The sequence below is a fragment of the Daphnia magna genome, linkage group LG5, assembly GCF_020631705.1.
Source record: "Daphnia magna isolate NIES linkage group LG5, ASM2063170v1.1, whole genome shotgun sequence".
Taxonomy (NCBI): Eukaryota; Metazoa; Arthropoda; class Branchiopoda; order Diplostraca; family Daphniidae; genus Daphnia; species Daphnia magna.
Window position 1 is genome coordinate 11429393 of NC_059186.1, and position 20449 is coordinate 11449841.

At 39.9% G+C, this 20449-nt stretch overlaps 4 protein-coding genes across 4 annotated transcripts; 3 read left to right on the forward strand and 1 right to left on the reverse strand.

Moving 5' to 3' along the window:
- The first annotated feature begins 1248 nt into the window (after positions 1-1248).
- Positions 1249-2111, forward strand: LOC116923419. The gene is made up of 2 exons (XM_032929873.2): positions 1249-1375; positions 1469-2111. Exons 1-2 carry the CDS (start codon positions 1349-1351, stop codon positions 2069-2071), a joined length of 630 nt encoding a protein of 209 aa, XP_032785764.2. The 5' UTR covers positions 1249-1348; the 3' UTR covers positions 2072-2111.
- A 937-nt stretch (positions 2112-3048) lies between these two features.
- Positions 3049-3938, forward strand: LOC123472350. Its single transcript, XM_045173750.1, has 2 exons — positions 3049-3109; positions 3197-3938. Exons 1-2 carry the CDS (start codon positions 3098-3100, stop codon positions 3764-3766), a joined length of 582 nt encoding a protein of 193 aa, XP_045029685.1. The 5' UTR covers positions 3049-3097; the 3' UTR covers positions 3767-3938.
- Positions 3939-5346: 1408 nt separating this feature from the next.
- Positions 5347-6493, forward strand: LOC116923418 (adhesive plaque matrix protein). Its single transcript, XM_032929872.2, has 2 exons — positions 5347-5403; positions 5471-6493. Exons 1-2 carry the CDS (start codon positions 5392-5394, stop codon positions 6266-6268), a joined length of 810 nt encoding a protein of 269 aa, XP_032785763.2. The 5' UTR covers positions 5347-5391; the 3' UTR covers positions 6269-6493.
- Positions 6494-8575: 2082 nt separating this feature from the next.
- Positions 8576-18653, reverse strand: LOC116923415 (glutamate-gated chloride channel). The gene is made up of 11 exons (XM_032929868.2): positions 18362-18653; positions 14449-14534; positions 13810-13931; positions 13243-13310; positions 12654-12723; positions 12420-12573; positions 11168-11250; positions 10648-10782; positions 9810-10039; positions 9501-9734; positions 8576-9333 (listed from the first exon to the last, which is right to left on the reverse strand). Exons 2-11 carry the CDS (start codon positions 14532-14534, stop codon positions 9070-9072), a joined length of 1446 nt encoding a protein of 481 aa, XP_032785759.2. The 5' UTR covers positions 18362-18653; the 3' UTR covers positions 8576-9069.
- Positions 18654-20449: the final 1796 nt, after the last annotated feature.

The following is a 20449-nucleotide window of genomic DNA, read 5'->3' on the forward strand; positions in this document are numbered from 1 at the left end:
ACTACCCAAAAATCATCATTGAATTAAGACTATAATCTGTGATTTTCAACCCATTTAAAGAGTTTTCGTTTTTTGGAGATTTTGAAAAATTTAGAAGGGTATAGCCTTCCCACTTTTTCATTTTTCGCAAAAATCTAGATCTAGTGCAAATTATATGATTTGGATTCGCATTTGAACGCTGATTACAAAAATTAACTTCATTTTGACGTAAGTCCTCAATTTTTTTAATAAACGTAAAAACATGGTAAAAAAATGTGCGCCAGCACGCTACAGCGCTAGCGTGATACTTCCAAAACGGCTGATTGAATGTAATCATTATAGATAATGAGAAAAAGAACGGCACAATCAACGGGGAGCATGAAACTAAGTTAAATTGCATGGAATATTGATATTGATACACGGAAATAATATCGCGAAGACTTTAGTAACCTTTTCACGTTATTTACTTTATTACAGCTGCCTTATATATGCATTTTTCTTTATTTTTCCAGTTTATTCAAATTCATCATTGTACGAGCTTCGCTTCTCTAACCTAGAAAGCTCATTGTCCATAAATAAACTGAACTGTTTTGGTGAATTAATTTGCTGGCTAATTGGCTAAAACCTAAAGAACTATTATTAGATCCCGACATCGTGATGAAACCGAGTTGGGCGTAGGAGATACAATATGCTCTGTGACAGGCAAATAATTGCATCAGCTTCATTCATTCAAGGTCAATGTGGACAAATAGCAAATCCTACAAGTTATGTCGTTATTCTTGGTTCCCTGAAAAGTGGCACGCCCAGCATAACTTCAAATAATCAAAGAAAACATTTCATTTTATTTTTGTTTTTATAGATAAATGTTAGGGACCATCACACGGATGCATCACAAATTTACGCAAGTAGTATCAGGAGAATGAACGATTTATACACTCGGCTGCTGATAATAATGAATGATGAAGCTGATGCTGCCCTGCTATTAGATTGGACTAAATTTGAATTTGTCAAGAAAATTACTTTTTAAGTTCTTGCACAATCCTAGGATGTAGAATGTAAAACCTCGACAGATAACAGCTTTAACGACTGACGAAAAAATTAGCAAATCACGAGGACCGAGAGAATTTGCTTATTTTTTTCTTTTCTTTAATTGGGTATGAACGAAAAGATAAAAAAGAAAAGGTCAATTTCCTTACGTGACTCAAACTCGAATTAAGGTTACTCCATGTAAAAAGCATCTCGTACGTTAACATCATTTTGAAGGGCAAATGATCGATTTGTGCTCGAACAGTGCTGGAAGGGATTTCGTTGTACCCTTTTGGGTATATAAGGAAATTCGGATTTTCAGAGCTGTTGTCTATTTTCAAAAATGGTCAGCGTTACTATTAGTTTACTGGTGAGTCCCCGGAAACTTAATTATTGAATATCTCAGTAAAAGGAACCGAAGTTTATGTTTGTTTGCTTAAATCAATCCTATTCTGTGTTCCAGGTTGCTACTTGCATTGTAACGCTGATCAACGTGAGCTCCACGGAGGCAAAGCCCTTTAACACGAATATCAATACAAACTACAATAGTAACTACAATGCAAACTTAAATGCAAATTACCTGATCAGTTCACTTTTAAACTACATTTTGGACCTATTGCAAATTATCCATAAGAATGGGCAACGTTCTGGATCTGTTGATATTCCACCCTTTCCTCAGCTTCATGACATCACGGAACTGCGGCAAATCCAATCACCAGCTGCTGTATCACAATCACCTTCTTCCAACTCGATGGATGACAATAAGGAACAAACTGCTGTTATTAAGGGTGATTTCAATATTCTGCACGATTATGTTCACGACAATATTATAAAAAATAGAAAACCTGGCATAATCGATGATGGTGGTTCAGCAGCCGATGAGGATAGAAAAGCCATTGAAGCTGCCGTGGACGCTTTTAGGGGACCTGATGTCCCTGCCCTTGTTTCACCAATCCCTTTAGATACATGGGGTCTTCGTCTAACAGTACCAGAACCTCCGGAGCAACAAGCTACTAAAATGAAACTCCTAAAATCCATTGCAGAAGCCCAAGTCCGTACAAGATAGAAAAATTATACTTATGCATTTTCAATGATTTCGGCTTTGGATAAATCTCTTGTTAACGTTTTTGGCATACCCCTCGGATATTTGTATGCATTACAGCTTGCGCGACCCCATTTATTCTTTTAACTGCTATCTGTGTTTTGTAGACGCGAAAGATTTCTTTAACAAATATATATACGAACATATACGAATATATAATAATATATACATATATATACGAACTGTTCTAAGAAACTGAAATGTTTACCATCCATTTTGACAAAATAATCGTATAAGAAACCTAAAGTTCCATGGTTTTGAATCAAATCTCCGTTTCAGTCACAACTCATCTGCTGTTCAGTAGACTGTTACAAGTCAATGATAGAATAGTAGAACATATCAATTGGCGAACGTTTTTTGCTTATAGATATAATCTTGTTATTCATAAAGCAAAAGCACCAAAATACCAAAACAGGGAAGCGCTTTATGAAAATAGTTGAACGCCAAAGAATAACGAAATGTAATGATCTGAACTCTTTCTGGCGCCCATACTGCGAACAGGCATGTTTTTATGGGGAAATTAGTAAAAGAGACCTCATGTTCAAAGCTTCTCACAGTAATTCAATTGAAAATTGAAAGCAATTGGATCTGATAATTACACAACTACGTTAAATCGCTTCTGCATTGCCATTAAACCACAAGGACAAATTTTTAGATGAGTGATCATTACTTTTCGTTATCCCTAGTTGTGCGTTAGGTGGTTTGAACTTAAGCACCAACTATAACAAACCAAGAGTTTGAATTTCTTTAAGAAACTTGAGCTAATTAATAATGTTAGCTATAAAGGGGATCGATTCAGATAGCGTCAGATAGTCAACTGCAAGGTAAATAAATTAAGGGGTTCTTTTAGCCTCAAAATAAATAACTTTCCTAAAAGCTTGAAAGTAGAATGGCGACCATGTAGTGAGTATAAAAGACTTCCACTCGTCAGTGTCAATTCAGAAGACTCATCGTCCTCACCCAGCAAACTCCACATCCAACGTGAACAACATGAATTTCTCGGTAATTAAAAATTATTTGAACTTCAACATTATTATATAAATGAACTTAACCTGACATTTTCTTTGCCTTTCTTCCAAAACCTGGAAGACATCCACAGCCATCGCTGTCCTGGTTTGTATGGCATTGTCTATTAATGCCCAGCAAACTTCTAAACCAGGTGTCCCTAGACCGTTACCTTCTCTTCCTCAACGACCTCTTCCTTCACCACTTCGTTCATTGCCATTCCGTTCTTCACGTAATAGCAATATCAACATCAACACCAACGAGAACAATAACGACAACTTGATCTTCAGCTCACTTTTTGCTGAACTGCTGAGCAATCAGAATATCCTGGAATCAGATCCATGTGACGAAGACGACTATCTTTGCTTTTGGAGAATGATTGCAGCTGGCCGTCTTGCCAAATCACCAAAAGCCACTGAAGAAAAGCAGGCAGGTGCTGCTGCTTCTGACGATGACGCTGAGAGTGTGAAGGTAGAAAAAAGCTCGGATGATATGGAACGCAGTCGCCATCCAGCTAGGAGGTCTAGCAATTTTAACTTCAACTCCAACAGCAACGAAAATTCCAACTATGATTTCATCTCCGTATTCGCATCTCTCCAACAGTTTCTTAGAAACCAAAGGAAACTCACCAAGGAAACCCCCGTCGTAGTATAACTAATAGCTCAATAGCTATTAACTACTTACTTCTCTGGCACCGACAATAAGAGCAACTACATTCCTACAATAGATTTTTTTTTATCAAATTGTCATAGATTTCCTATTTCCATAATGTTTGGTATGGGTATGATTCTGTTATGGTTGTGGAATCTAGACAAATATATTCAGATTATATGAACCTTTGAGATTACGATGAAATTTCAGTTTGAGATACAAACGCATGGAGCTCAATGGAGATAACGCCACTGTGGTAACACCGTAGGAGTTTACCCAAAAAGGATGAAATGGTTGCTACTATACTGGTGATATTACGCTCGATCACTTAGGAGATTTGAGTTTAGCAAAAGGATTACCTGATTCCGAAAGCAGTTCGTTCAGACCATCTATTCACCCAAGTGTCCCTTTCATTCAGCAAAACCCTTTCGGCCGATTTGCTCCGATTATAGCTCAAGCAACTACAACAGAGCCTCCAATTCCAATTTTTTAAATGCATCTTTGGTTGAGTAGATTAGTTTAAAAAATCAAAGCGATGCGTTTCCGTCCCAATGTTGATTACGAATGTAGAAAGTGATCCATCGGATAATAACAGGCGAGGTGAAGCGTCAGTCATGCGAACGGGCGTATGAAATGGTTTCTGCAATAATCAAAACATCAACGACGTTAGCGAAAACACGACGGATGTGACGATTAGTTTCTCAATAAATAATAGCAATCGATTATTTATTTCATTTCCACCATATTTCGTCATGGATTTGATTGATTGTTTGCTAAAATAATACGCTCGCATGACAGAATGCACCAGCGTCAGACGCATGGCGTATATACGACAATATCTTTGAAGCGACCATAATCCAGCTACGAAAACAATAAAGAAATAATAATAGTTAAACGGAAAAAAGTAGTTTCTTGTACAACTGCTGGTGTCTTAAAAAGCACATTATAGAAATTCCCTCGCAAGTTATTCAAGGTCTGCTCCCTACTCCCCAAACGAAGTTAATCAATGAGCACTCGGTACGGCTTGTTGGATAAAGTAACAGTATACATACGTACGTACTCCTTCTTCTACGTTAACTAGGAATAAGAAAATTGGGACACCATAGAATCACAACGAATTCTGGTAAAAAGAAAAAAGCGTCCGAAATCAAATTGAACTAAAATGAATCCACCGGTTGATCGAAAAGTTTCACCATCGCGACATATCCTTCTAGCTAACATTTACGTCACCGTTCGGTACAGAGGTTAATTGTTTGTGCGTATCAATGTCGTCCAATGTCGTCCAACTTGCTCTTGATAAATAATGCGAACAAGCCAAGGCTCCAATGCTGGAAACTGGAAGCTACAAATAACTTCGCGCATACTCGTAGCTAATTATTTATATCAACAGCTAAAGGTCTGCTGATAGAAAAAGGGAACATCAGATAAAGTAACGGAATAATCTTTTTAATTATTGCTAATTAATGAGATCGTCCTTTTTGACATAAGACTTTTTCTTTTTTAAACTACTCCAAGCGGAAATATCCTACCCAGTTGACATCGTATAAAAACGAACAAGAATTGAATTTGAAACAATCCACTCCCAGCATTCTCCGCTTTCACAAAGCAGCAACTTCCCACGAAGCAAAATGAAATCAACGGTTAAATTTAATTAACCTTTTCAGAAAATTTGCGGTTAGTAACTTCTTATTTTTTTTCGTTTTAAAGGTTGTAGCCGCTTTACTGTTAGCCTGTGTTGCTCTCGTTAATTCGGGTGCTATACCAGCACGACAAACGAACACCAACATCAACCAAAATAGCAATGGCAACGACAACATTTTGTACGACTTTTTGGTGAGCATTGCGGAGTCTGGCCCACAGGAGCCCATTCCGACTCACAAGCCCAGGCCTCCAGTAGTCCCTACCTACAGGCCCAAGCCTACCTATAGGCCCAAGCCTACCTATAGGCCCAAGCCTACCTATAGGCCCAAGCCTACCTACAGGCCCGAGCCTACCTACAAGCCCGAGCCTACCTACAAGCCCGAGCCTACCTACAAGCCCAAGCCTACCTACAAGCCCAATCCCACCTACAAGCCCAATCCCACCTACAAGCCCAATCCCACTTACAAGCCCATTCCCACTTACAAGCCCATTCCGACCTACAAGCCCATTCCGACCTACAAGCCCATTCCCACCTACAAACCCATTCCCACCTACAAGCCCAGACCTCCAGTGGTCCCTACCTACAAGCCGATTCCCACTCAAAAGCCTTGCAAACATTGTTCTGCCTATCCGACGTCGTACGATTCTCATGGAGAGAAACCTTTAGAATCCCCATTCGGTTTAAATTTAGATGATCTCTTTAATTTCAAAACGAGCGAAAACGCAAAATCAGAGTCCGACGCAAAATCGAATGAGGCAACGCAAGTGCTCAGTGATGACGTTCTCGAAACTAACTTCCGCAGAACTTCACCAGAGAGCGAGACTTCGGAAATGGAGTCGCAAAACATGGATTTCGAAAACTAGGACCACAAGCTAAAATGACACAAAAATCCTACTGATTTCTCTAAGATTGTTTAATCACCGAGTGATCTGAAACGGACCAAGCACTTTACATTCCTTCCTCTGACCAACGATTTAAAAAAAAATTCTAATTGCTATAAATTCTTATGGGCTAGACTAGATTTTCACGTTGCAAAGCAAATGGATTTCTATTTTGGATACTTTTGGTTAATACACACTGGTAAAAACAACAACAACAAAATACCTTGTAAAAGATGTACTGTACGTCGTATTTCATTTCTGCTAAACGTCATCCAAAGTTTGGGACACTCAAATTCGTGTACACCACGAGATGAAAAACACACTGCAAATGCAACACTTTTTTCTACCTCTCCTATAGGCCGCGCGATTCCCTTCAGTTGGAAAAGCAATAACTAAATGAGTTTTCTCACCCCCACCCCATATTTTCCCATTACGTCATTAGGTTTTTCTTTCGTTCGCATCGGGGAATTGTGGGGGGTTGGGGGCAGGAAGGAAACGTGTGCTAAAAAAAACTGTACAGTATTTGAGTTAGCAACAGAAGGAAAGAAACAGTTACGTGACTTTTCACATGGATTGCGAGGTTTCTCAGAACGCGTAAGGTTAGTCATGAACACAACGAAGACAATCCGAACGTCAAGAAAACGTCAGGCAGAACAATTCAACGAGGATTACGGAAACAAGACGAACATTTGGATTGGGATCTAGTCAGCTGCAATGGCTGCCATGCAACATCCATGTTACCAGGGAATCACTAAGATGAGCGTCTAATCCACTCGAGTTTGACTTTATTCGGCTCCACGATATCATTCAGTAATAGGTAAATGGAGAAAATAGAAAAACGATTAGGCAGATGGTGCCATGAAGAGGCGACAAAAGCAAAACCTGCACCGTTAAGACGAAACTTTTGGTGCGATGAAAGAAGTAAAGGCAATTATGGCAAAAGAAACGATGGAGTCCATGTCCATTTTCGTGTTTCAATTGTCTGGCTGTTTAACTTGAGGTGATTCAATGACTAGGCAGGAAGCAATTACAGCTGTTTCAACAACGTTGTTGTCGTTTAACGTTAATTAAATCACCACGCAAGCTATCACGGCTGAAATAGAGAGAGCAACCAAATTCAATTTCAATTTCCATGTCTTTCTTTACCTTATAATGGAAAGGTAAGTAGTTGTAGTAGCCAATCTGTTGTACGCTGGGTACATGCACATTTTGCTGCTCTATTTTGAGACGAAAAAGTTTGATTATGACGACACGTTGTCAAAGAAAATATCACATTGTTCAAGGTGTGTCATTGGCTATAGAACTGACACGACCGACATTCAAATCAAAGTTATTACCATAAGGGAGTGTCTTGACTTCTAGTTACCAAAGCTTTGTCTTTTTCCTCGTTAGTGAACAAAGGACATCCAAAAACTGTGAGTCACTTGTAACATGGAAATCCCAGCAACCAGTCCTTTATTTAATCATAACTAATTATCACCTTTATTTAATCATAACTAATTATCACTTGCATTCTTATTGTTGGATATTGTTTCATTTGTTGCGTAACGAATGCTTAATGCTTTGACATCACCGACTCTAGAAAACATCAAGTTGGTTGTGTAAAAATGCAGCAGTGATTCCATTTTCGCGTTGACGGCTGGAAGGTCTCCTTGATCCTTGGAGACCAAAGATTCAACATAGTAGGTCTCATTTTTCGTCATCGCCAATCTCCAACTAACTAAAAAATTTAACGATTGTCAATTAATATTAGAAATATTTATAATCTTATCAAGGTCGAAAATGCAGTTGCTGTTTACCAACCCTTTCAGCAGCAGCACAACAAAGATTCGCTTCTGCAGCGTCGGGAATAACTATATAACAGCAATACAAACAAGAATTCCGAATTCAGCCAATTGTATCATTCAATCCTGGAAAAGTTGTTCAACGACGAGATGGATCTAACCTCACAATCTTCTTGTCCTGGTGCTTACAAACGTACGAGCACTTCAGTGCATCGTTATCTTTTAGTTCCGAAGAAAACTACTTTTACGACATTGAAGACGATTTTTCAGCTGGAACTTCTCACAAGAAACTCTTGTTGCTGATATTCGTCTCCCTGAGGAAATCGAAGACATTGTTAAAGTAAATCTTGTTTTTGACAATAGCAAAATGGACCCGACGCCCATCCACAGAGGTCTTTACACCAGATACGACTTCCGTCGAAAGTCAGTTGAAAACTTTTGAATGAACCTACAGGGACTGCGTAAATCAATCCGAGATCTGATGGATGTTGTTTTCTACATTCAGTGAGAATACATTGTGTGTATTGAATTTGTGTTTGTTCCTGAATATCATCGAATAGCAACGAGGGAGACACCGGAACGGGGGACACAATAGCCAAATGATTTGATATAAACGTTGAACATACAACAGATTGGTAAAGTTATGTACTTTCGTGAGGGCGCTTATAAGAATACACGGCTGATTTAAATCCATCAGTTTGTAAAATCCGTTTTTGTTGGGGAAGATTGTCACGAGATAGCAACAAGTTTAAAAAAAAATTATTTGAATCGAATAGATTTCCTTTGGTACGCGAGTTGGCGGTTAACCGTCATTACAGCATATAGAAATTCAAAAATCTGAGCAGTGTTGTCAATACTTTTTTTTATTTCCTGTTTTGAAATCAACCTCTTTGGCTTTGGCAAAATGGTTGAGCGTGACATCAGTGTCCTGAAAACAACGGAAGAGAGCGGGACACGAGTTTCTCTTATCCAATTGCTCCGCTTTAAACTACCTTTTTCCTACTCTTCTTCGCTGCCTTCGCGGAAGAGGTAGGTCGACCAGTAGATCAAATTAAAAAGTGCGAACATAACCGGAAAGATGATGCGCGAAATAACGTCGATACGCTTAGAGCGTGACGGAAATTTTGAGATCCACGATCGCCAACAATTCGAATTGTTTCCCACCGAAGAGCTCCGAATGCCGAGATGAAAATCATAAGACGAATGCAAAGGGCGTGACTTGTCCAATGTAATACCGTCATTTCTCAACCGTGGCAACGGTTTCTGAAAGAAAAAGAATCATTAAGTGAGTCTCGACAGCTAAAGAACCAATCTCCAGGTTGGCATTACGTTGCTATGTAAGCCAAGAGGGTCAAAGGAGATTGACATATTGCTACAAGCAACTATGGGATTTTTATCGTAACTCGTTAATGTTAAAAAGAAAAAGTAACCATGGCAAACGTAGTTGATCCGTCGTCCATGCGGCTTTCCACGACGGCCGCAGCTGCAGCGGCCTCCATCACCATCGCTTGTTGGTCCCGTTCTCGTTCCATTTCCCACTGACGTCTTTGTTTCTTGAGCTTCTCTCTGTGAGCATCAGAACGAGATGCGTAATTGACCAGGGCGAACTCGAGCAGAGCACCAAACACGAAAGTCAAGCAAACACCCGTCCATACGTCGATAGCCTATCGTTTCGGAAGCAAAGCAAGTGTTTATTTTTATTTATTTTTTTAGGGCAGAGGTAATATCTTTGCTATTACTTTAGTGTAGGAGACGGGAGGCAGGGAGTTATTGATGCCAGTAGTTTGGGTAGCCATGGTTAGTAGAGTGGTGACTCCCAGGGAAACGCGAGCCGGAACGGCATTCGAATCCAGCCAAAATGAAACCCACGAGACGATGACCAGCATACAGCAAGGAATGTAGATCTGGATCAAGTAGTAGGAGAACTCGCGTTTGAACAGCAAGTTCACTTTCAGGCACGAATATTCGCCTGCATCAAAACACGAAATATGCCGTGTTAAATTCAAAAGAAATCCTTTCTCGTTAATTGTCAGCCTATTATCCCTACCCATTATGAGATACATTATTGATTACCCTGTAGGCAGAGACCTACCTATTAATACACGATATCGACGCACTCTGAAATCGTCTTATTTACATCTCTCCCAACACAAGAAATGAGAAGGAGCTCAATCATTGCTGGGTGATGGTGTAGTAAATTCTACTGTCAAACCCATCTGGATTTTATTGATCGCTTCTTTTCTTGGTCGACTTCTTGAAACCTCTGTCAGCTGTCTTTTTGATTGCACAGGTCTTGTTTAATCACGACATAGATTTTTCTTTTTCTTTCTATAGAATGATTTCAACGCCAAGCAAGAAGATAATTTAATTGCTAGGTCTTTACAACGTCCAATGGATTAGCATACGATTACTTCGACAACACTTTACGGCCTATTGTGTAGTTTGCACACATAAATGACGACAAGAGCTGCTGGATACTTCAACAAAAAATGAATTTGCATCCAAATTAAACCGACAGAGCAATATGCCACAATTCGCTGTGGCCTTTTAGGTTCATTATCTATGAATGTGTTGTACCTGTGTTGGTTATGCTGTTGCATAAATCAGTCTGGAACTTTTCAAGGATGAAACGGGGAAGATGCATGTTTCTCGCCACTTGAACCGGATCGATCTGCTTCCACTGGAAGACCAGGTCTTCGGTAGTCCATCCGTCTAATTTAATCATAAAATTATTTTCAAGTATGACGTATTATCTTTACAAGTACATACACTACAGCTTCGTCTATACGCGTCTGCAAGTTAACTCTTTGTGTCTGGCAAAAGAGGCTTTCTTCCATTTCGTATACCCGTTACAAGATATACTTCAATGCAAATCAATCTCATACCACAGTAGTAACCGAACAAAATTGTTTCAGTTACAAGTCATAAGCCCATCGTATAATAGCCTTAGATTGTTCCCCTTTTTACGAAAGATATTTTAAAAAAAAGACGATTCCCTACCAAGAAGTCTATGTCATTTTAATGGAAATTCAAAGTATATCGCCAGCGTAACACTACAAGCATAAAATTGAAGACCGTGCATTTGATATATACTCACAGCTGATCATGGAGAGAGTGCATGTTTGTCTGTCGAGCGGGTACAGCTTGAGGTTCATCGGACACGATAACGTCAGTGATATACTGTAGAAGAAAATAGAGAGAGATTGCAATATGAAAAGGAAACATTCGCCGATGACAAATAGAGCTGTTGGCAAAGAGATACTCGAGATCGCATCTCTCTCTCTCTCTGCAAACGCTTCCAGCAAAATCTATATTCCTGAAAAACAAATTTACATCCGTGTTTGACATGCCGAAATACAGGAGCGAACATTGAATGACGCGCAGACGCTTTTATAGTTGGGCCGTTCTGAAGATTTAGGTCAGATTTTTTCCCCCCTTTATTTGCTAAAGTACCTATTGAATGCGTGTCGTAAATTTTACTCACGTAACCGCAGCACAGGGATGAGCTAGGTAAAATGGATCGTGTCTCCTCCCTTGGTTTGTTACCCAATTTCATCTGAACTACTGAAACGATATGAAATTGGACCCCACTAAAGCCAAAGCCGAGGAAAATGGAAAAAAAAGGCGTACTTTATGAAACAAAATTAAAAGAAAGCCACACACACACAAAAACATGTTCATCTACCACATAGAAATTCACAAAATCCAAAATAATGCCTGTAATTTATTCACCGCTTTGTTTGGCCTCTCATTTCCGTCGTATTGTGCAGGTGAGGTCTCTATTCATAACTTTATGTGGTGATGTAAGCCACTAGTCAATTTAGACCGTATACACTGAATAGGAATGCAACTAGGACTCTAAATACGTTTGATGTTAGTGCTGACTTTACACAGCAAAACTGAATTGATCGCCATTGGATTTGCTCAGGCAACTGCGAATAAACTACATTTATGAATTATGTTTTCAGCCTTGGAGTTGTTAGGCTTTGCTCTCGTTCGATAATTATCCCACAGAGCATTACATCCTTTTATGCGGTTTGCAAAAACTTCATTCACTATGGCAACCAACGCTGTCCAGACCGGCTGATGAAAATTCTAATACCCAACTTGTAAGGCATTTTATAACTCGAAACTCTGGAGCCTATAGTTTCCTTTTTTTTTGTTTCCTATCTGAGATCTCTATTTGATGAGCTATAAATAAATGGAGCTGTCAGCCATTGTTACAACAGCCAACAACGCAGGATTCTCGGTATAAACGTGACAGCAATCACAGCCGAGTTATTTCGAAAAGTTTTTAGGCTTTTTATGAGTTGCAGTGGGGTAACACATAATAAAAACGAACTAGTTACCGAATACTGTAAAGTACGGCGCCATTCGGGAAGATGCGGACGTAAACGTTGGGAACGATGATATTGTGAAAATGTCCCTCGCGTTCATTGGAGAAGAACAGATCGGGCATCCAGACTTTGTAGGGATCGGTCAGCGTAAGATATTTAATTTTGCCTAGGAAACCACATTTTTCAACAACAACAAATAAAAAGGTCGAGTTTTGATGTTAACAAGATCATGATGAATACACTGACCGTTGAAATCGCTATACTTCAGCCTCTCGTCGAGCCATTCTTCACGGAACGTCAAAATGGTTGAATATTCCTGTGAATCGAACGAAACAAATGTGGATATAACAACACACTAATTACGAGTAGCAACAATTTTTTTTGGCACTTGCTTGTTAGTTTGCCCTGCAAAACATCGACCAATATTATTCTAGAGCTGCTCCAATGGCCTGTCTAAACAAGCCGCCCTTCTTTTGTCTACCACAAAAACACCTACATTCTTGTGCCGACCTGTTTTCTTGTCCCTTCCCTATTGTCTGTATCGATCCAAAAGGAAGGGGATGCTTTTTTTTTCTTCATCAGAGCCGTTTTTCTTTTGTTTGTTTTTTGTTATTATTACTGCAGTCATCTTTCTGAAACGGCTGTATATATTTACATGTTGCCTAGCTACGTCATGTTAGCGATCTCGGAACAAACGATTGCGTCTCTTCTGACTCGTGATATGTATCCTAATAACATGCTAATCATGACGAAAACTAGGTAATGTTACACGGCTGTTTCCTGACAAAATTGGGCGTGCATGAAACGAAAGAAAATCTCTTTAGAATGAACTTACCATTTTGTTATCGCTGATGGTCGGGAAACTGCGGAACATCAAATTGATGTCGACAATGGTTGGTCCATCTACCACAGAAATAAAATTTTGATTGTTCAGATAAAACTTGGGAATTAGCTACTTTGTACGATAAATCATTGGCCCGTCCTCAACGGACACGTTCAGCAAATAAAATAAAAAAATATGTTAGGCTCACCAAATGGCTGTCACGTGAAATGACATGACCAGTAACTTGTTCGTTTAATGGCAATAAAATGCGACAGACGTGAGGGCATTAACGCAAAAATCAACAGAAGAATTTAGGAAAAGCCTGTTGCCTTGCCTGTTGATCTTTGGGGTTTTTCCCCCCTTTTTTTTATTTCTTTGGGAAAGTATTGATTATTGGCACGCACGGTACCCGTTTCCACTGCGGGAGTGGGAAGAAAGAGGGGAAAAAAGGGTGGCAGACATGCGCGTTTCGTTTCTGTAAATCATTCACAGGCGATCAATCAGTACACAAAGTGCGACATAAAAAAAGGGGGGTGGGCAAGGGGAAACGAGGAAAGAGAAAGAGTCTGATTTACATACCTGTTCCGTTTGCGCCCGACGGACGGATTCTCCGGTCGTAAACGATCGGTTGAAGGATTTTGTCCAGAATTTGCTTTTCCCTTTCACGGACATTAGTCTTGGCCTGCGGAATTTGAGCCAAACTGCGCACCACATAAAACGAGAGAAACGGAAAGAATGAAAAAAAAATAGATGGTTTGGCGGGATTGTCGTGATGCAGCCCTCACGATTCATTGCTACATCATTTCAATCACAATTTTTCCCAGTACTTTCTAGTAATGAAATGGAGGAACTGTAATCTATATACGTAGAAGATCTACCTCCTTCTCCCAAAATTTTAATCCAATTCACTAAATAAAGGCTTTCTATCCAATATCTTTGGCTCCGAAGGACATAGAATACCGTTTCCAAAATTAGTTCAGCCTTTTTTTTTTTTTTTGATTTTCTAAGAAAGCAATAAACCGTATACTCTTGGAACAAGTCAATCATTTTCAATTGCACTCTAAAAATATCAGAGACGCATCCGTGTTACCATGGGATTTTGATCGGATTGACTGAGATAGAGTGGAAAAGCAATAACACGAGCACATAACGGCGATCACCAGACATAACATATCGATTTGATATTCAAAAAAAAAAAAAGAGGGAAATGTCACTTACACGATCGGCAGTACAATTGTCAAACAGACGAAGAAAAGCCAGACAGGACCGGTCGTCTTTTTCATTCCACCGGTACCCGGAGGCATCTAACATAATAAAACTTTGTTATCGAGGATATATTAGAATGCCAATGAAATCACGTCGTTTGATTATGCACCCTAGTGCATGGGACGATGAAGTGTTCTATATATACATTCATTTATAATCTTCAACTTAAATTTTGGATATAAACCTACAGCGCAGATGGAACAAGTTTTCTCACATATTGACGTACTTGTCATCTTGAATGTTTACTTTTTATTTTGATTACTCACCATTCGTTCGGCAAAAAAGGAAAAGGGGAGGATTGGTTGCGTCTTAAACTAGGGTCGTAGGGGACTTGTCAGTTACTGTAACTAGATAGTCGTTTCCCCCCCTCAGCTGACAGACTGCTACTAATCGACCAAACCAATTGCTTGGAACCGACAACATCGTACAGCCGACAAAGTCTCGAGAACTACGGTAACATTGTGGCCTAACATGGGCACCCAAAAAAAAGGGGGGGGGGAGATATTTTTCTATTTCTGCTGTATATGGTTGCTGTCAAAAGGGTATGGCCTAACCAAACATCTCAACCTTCAACAGCGTCTGACCGATTCTTCTATTTTCTATGAGCCGCACGGCAATCTGCACTCGGCGATTTCTTTTTTATTTTCGAACGGAGCAAAGTACATAAGCGGCTTCTGGTCGCTTTTCTTGCCCGTTTCCGCTTTGAAATAGAAATAAATAAGAGCAACAGCAACGTTAAATCGAATCAAACATCTAGAAATCAATTTTCAACAGGAAAACAGAAAACGGCAGTGTAAAGTTTGATGGTGGAACAACGGTAAAGCTACAGCCAACTTTGCTCGGTTTCTTTCATCAATGACGGACTAAAAGGACTGGCAACTTTTGTGAAGCCTTCATTAAAACTTAGAGTTCCTCCACCAGCGCCTATTCTTCGCCTTCAGATCTCCACAACTCACATTCATTAATTGAATTCAACGATCAATTTTACTCACGTACTCGATTCAAGGGTTCCGCTTTCATACCTTGCGCCATCACACCACTCGACTGCGTGTGTGTGTGTATATAATAAACATGAATAGTGTGTGAGTAATGAGTCCTTGTATTCCTAGTTAATACATGCCCTCTAGAGTGACAGCCAATAGAAGTTGTTGAATCGATTCGGCCAATGTATCCATCTCTTAGATGCTGTCCAAGTGTATGCGCAGGTGGGACAGGTGCAGGAGAGAAATGGGTACAGAAATCGATCCGAATATTACTGGTGAGTCTTGAATTTCTTCGCTCTAGTAATCAACTTTCATCTATTCACTGCTACGAAAATGATAAATCGCTAACTGGTTGGTCATCCGCTTTAATCTAGTTATATAGATTTTACGGACTCGATGTAACGGAAATTGTTTAAGATTGCGTTCGGGAGGACGCGTGGCAATTAATTCAGAAATTAAAAAATGTAAATGAACGGTATCTTTTTTTTTTTTGTTTGTTTTTTTTAAGTTGCCACTAGCAAGCGTTCCTCCAATCAGCGTTTGGTGCTACTGTTTAAAGGTTGGGGTTGCATAACTTGTCACTTCCCGTGAGTATGCGCTCATCAGTCAACTGTTATTGTTGTGAAATGCAATAGACAGGAAATCGATTGCTGTTCCCTTCTTTCCACGTAAAGTGCGACATGCTGTTTTAAACCTGGAACGAATAGAACGTGATTGCCAGGCTGCGGGGGAATCGTGAAATCACGACAGGTTCGTCAGTGTCGACTATGGCAGACGAGAAATCGACAGAAGCAACTACATTTGAAATTTTAAAAAAACTAATGCGGCTAGTCTGATTTTTTTTCTGTATCTTGATTTGAAGTCGAGGAAATTTACAACGACGGGTCACATGATTCCAGGAAATAACCTCCCCCCCCCCCAAAAAAAAAGGCGGAACGAGACGAAAAGGAAAACAACCTTAGAATGTATTTTTACTCTCTACAGGCTTTTGGAGTTTGTTTACTTGGAAAGGAAATGAATAAAAAAGAATAAGAAAAGAAAATACAGCAGAAAAATCACGATGAAAGGAAGGCAAAGTTTTTATTATTTTCTTCTCCTAATACAAAGACTATTCAACGAACAAATCAATACATTCGAAACAGAAAAAAAAAAACCCTGGAACGACAGCGGTGATTTTGTTTGGTCTATAGCGTCCGCTTTCTTTCTTTACCATCGAATAATGCCGCGTGCAACTACGTTTTAGTATGATGTTGTTTTTGCTGTTGGGCCGCCCTACATAAAACATGAGGCATTTTACGAGCGCGGTAAAATTGAGGTAGAGATAACCTTGTGATGGATTCATCTTTCTCTCTCTCTAAAAAAAACGCACTATATGACGAAAAGCCGGCCGTTCGAAAAGAAAATGGAAAGTATTCCTGCTTGGCATAGAGGCGCAAATAAAAATATCGCTGAGAGGCAAGAGACCATCCATCTCAGCATGCAAACCGAGCGATCGTTTTCAATTCTTTATATAGAAATTGAAGGCGTAATTCATCTAGCAAACGGTGGGAAAGCCTGTCCGTCAGCCCATCCATCGAACATGCACCGAACCTTTACGTAACTTAGCATTGACTCGACTAGTGTTTCGTCTAGAGTGACAAAAGAAGAATGATGCTGCATTAAGATGATAGGAAAGCTGAGTTCAAACTGAAGTGTAGGATACATTTAAGGATATAACGATTGAATCGAGAAAAATTCAATCAACGCAGCGGTTTAAATGTTTGTCGTGAAATGGCATGAAATATGTCGTGAAGTTTTTGAAATATTACGATTTAGCTACAGGTAGGTGAAGCGTGACGAAAGATGTACACATCACCTTTCTTCTTTTACACTTACGCGTCGTTAATTGATGGTCGAGTTGAAATGCTTGAATGTAACCTCCAGTATACTGTCCTCTCAATGAATTAAATTAGCATAAGTAAGATTGATTGTATCAGGAGAGAATCCTGCGGTGCAGATCACGCTTTGACATGTTGCCCGCTATTCTAGATGTCCCAGTTTCTTTGGCTGTTGCACGCTATCTATTTTACCATACCTGAGTCTGTGTGTCACCCCGCTAGCTACTTCTTGTTTTGTTTTGTTTTTTCTTCCCCACATACTTGAAACAAAGAAACACGAGTGTCTCGACTGGCGTGGATCCAAAATCCATCGACTGAAGAAACGAGACAATAGACTTAAGATTTCCAAGTCGAAGGCAAAGTAATAGCTCTAGGGAATCGCATCCAATTTAAAGAGACGCAATTGAAATGTGAGTTTTGCTTGGCTACGTTCGTTTCTAATTAATAGAAAAGTCGTGTGTCGGGAATAGTTAACAACTGTCAATCGAAAATAGGAAACCACGGGTATTCTGTTCGAGTTGAAACGATGAAAAATCAGCGGAACTCATTACGTGCGGTGTGATTGCACCCGGTTTTGAACAATACGCGACACACGACGAGGGCATTCACATGAAAGTTGGAAAAAGCCATCAAACAAAAGTTGTGTGACACACGAAAATAGTTTTCTACTTGGGCAATCTTCTTATAAGCTCCCCGCTCAATCCGGCGGATGTGGCTCATTGACAACTTGATCGCCAGAGATTGGCAGGTGTGCGATGTGCCCGTGTAAATTAATCTTTACCTTCTCTGGTTTTCAAAATTCTATTCATTGTATAATGCATAACGGGCCCAAGAGAAAACTTCTGATTTCAATTCATTCCTTAATTATTCAATAATCAATTGCGACGAACGTGAAACGCGTTTAAACTAACAATCTCACACGATTGCTGGTCCAGCCCGTCGAGCGCAACATGCTGCGAGCTCAAGTTCTAATGTTAGCTTCTCGTTTGTTAACCGTTTGCTTACCTTTTGCGGACGTGAACGAACAGGACTTTCGTAGTCAGACGTTGAACTTGGGTGTGATAATTACGTGAAACTCCCCGCCAAGGGAAAAGAAAACTCAAGCGCTGAAGAATCAGAGCGTGAATAGAGAAGCGAGTCGTCTGTACGAGCGTGACCGTGTAACTGACGTTGTGGTAAATCGTAGCAGCTAGAATCTTCCGTCGTTCTCTTCGTTGCCTCCACCCTCCTCCTCGTTCGTAGACGATCCGCACTGGGGCAGTGTAGCGCAGCCTCCTTGTTATACCTTGACTCCAACAATCGAGTGCAGTCCCGTCCAGGACTCCTTTTTAATTCCTGCTTATGAACCTATTTTCAACACATCTGCGGTCTTGCCAATGTCAACATCTATCGGCCAGGCCAATCGCGGAGTGAATTTCGTCCACATTTTGGCAGTTGAATACAGTCAATCACTTAAGACATGCGATTAGGCAGTTGGCAAACCCCAAACATTGGCAGCGCTCAAAATATACAACCATTTTGCGAAGACAAAAGATGTTGGTGTAAAACAAGACGTAGAATATCCAAAACTGCTCTGCACGCCTGTTGATTAATGTTTATATGAGTCTGTTTCTGTTAGCCAGACGCCAGCCTTAAAAACTCGGGTTTGCATCCGTGAATATTTTCACGGTTCAAAAATAGCCAGCAGAATAGTTCTAGCAATGCCGAACCCCGGGGACACCATACCTGTTTTTTCTTTTATAGATTTTCTTCATTTTTTGTTTTGTTTTAGTTTAATTTTTTCCCTCCAGCTTTTTTTTTATCGTTTTCAGGGAGCGTTACCTTCTGTCTAACTAGAATCAGGATGACCGAATAGACCTCTGCCGGTTAGGAAGCGTATTGATCTGATGGATCACCTCACCTATATACATAGTGTATGAGACTGTTGGTTTACGAGGGCCTGGCTAAGTCAACGTAGCGGACAAAAAAAAAGAGAGAGCACTTTGGCATCCTCACGAGAATCGTATCCCATAGTACACACTGCAATACACAATTATCCTTACCGTGTGTAGAAATATTGCGCAGAATCTTTTGAAACGCGCTTGTTACACAGTTGGTTTGAGTGCACGATGGAACAGAGGAGAAGAAGAAGAAATACAAAGATATTGAAGCAATCAGACAAGATGTTGCGGATGAACCGTAACCGAGCAGCAGTGACGGTTCGTTACATCTAAAGATCACTATGAAGGATAACTATATAGACTATCGTACTTGGTCATTCGTTTGAACAGAGAACAATCGTCGTGCGCGGATCTACTGAGAGAAGCGAATCAAATTAAGCCAATAAAAGTGAGCGGCATTTCTCTTAATTTTCGTCAGTCCTTTGTGTATTTACTGCGCGCGCAGGTTGTCTTTTCTACTATACACGTCCAGGTTATTTCAAGAATCAACGAGACAGAGCAACACTCAGGAGCGGATGCCCTTTTTTTTTCCCCCCTGAGCATCAATTTTGTTTTGTTTTTTTTTTGCTTTTAAGCCACCTGCTGCACTTATGTACACTCACTGTACACCTACGCTAAAAAGCTTTTTTTCTTTTCTGTTCCGGGGCTTCGCATATGGCGAAACTGGTTATCGGGACCAATCGCAAAAAAGGATTACGTCCTAGCTTTCGGCTGAAATTTACCATCGAGCAAAGTGATATGCTTCTCAGAGTCCAATTGGCGGAAGACGTGGAAGGTAAATCATTTACAGCTTTCATTAGGAGGCTTTATGATGTTCTGTCGTTCTGTCACTATACAAGATGAAAGCCAGGCAAAATTTCCAGTTCTCGAATGCCACGGAAAATGTTCAACGTTAAAGATTGTCGCACAACGCAGTCACGAATAAAACGTTTCTCTTTTCTATCCTTGTATATATATCCCTATCGATCGATAGGTATACGGGCAAACTTTGTATGGAAAGGAAAACTTAGATGGAAACATTCGACGAACAAAAGAAAAGAAAAAAAGATTCCGGCGTCGGCTAAAAGAGTTTAAATGCTACGACCCATTTCCGAATGCTAAACATTGTGGCTTCGTATTTATTGCAAATGATTTTTCTGAAGGTAATTTCGAT

Excerpts from the sequence above, each read along its gene's own strand:
- LOC116923419 (XM_032929873.2), top strand. The coding sequence starts at position 1,349 with ATGGTCAGCGTTACTATTAGTTTACTG. Across the intron at positions 1,376-1,468 it reads GCGTTACTATTAGTTTACTG|GTTGCTACTTGCATTGTAAC; the intron begins GTGAGTCCCCGG and ends TCTGTGTTCCAG.
- LOC116923415 (XM_032929868.2), bottom strand. The coding sequence starts at position 14,534 with ATGCCTCCGGGTACCGGTGGAATGAAAAAGACGACCGGTCCTGTCTGG. Across the intron at positions 13,932-14,448 it reads ACAATTGTACTGCCGATCGT|TTTGGCTCAAATTCCGCAGG; the intron begins GTAAGTGACATT and ends TGTGGTGCGCAG. Across the intron at positions 9,735-9,809 it reads CTCCCGTCTCCTACACTAAA|GCTATCGACGTATGGACGGG; the intron begins GTAATAGCAAAG and ends CCGAAACGATAG.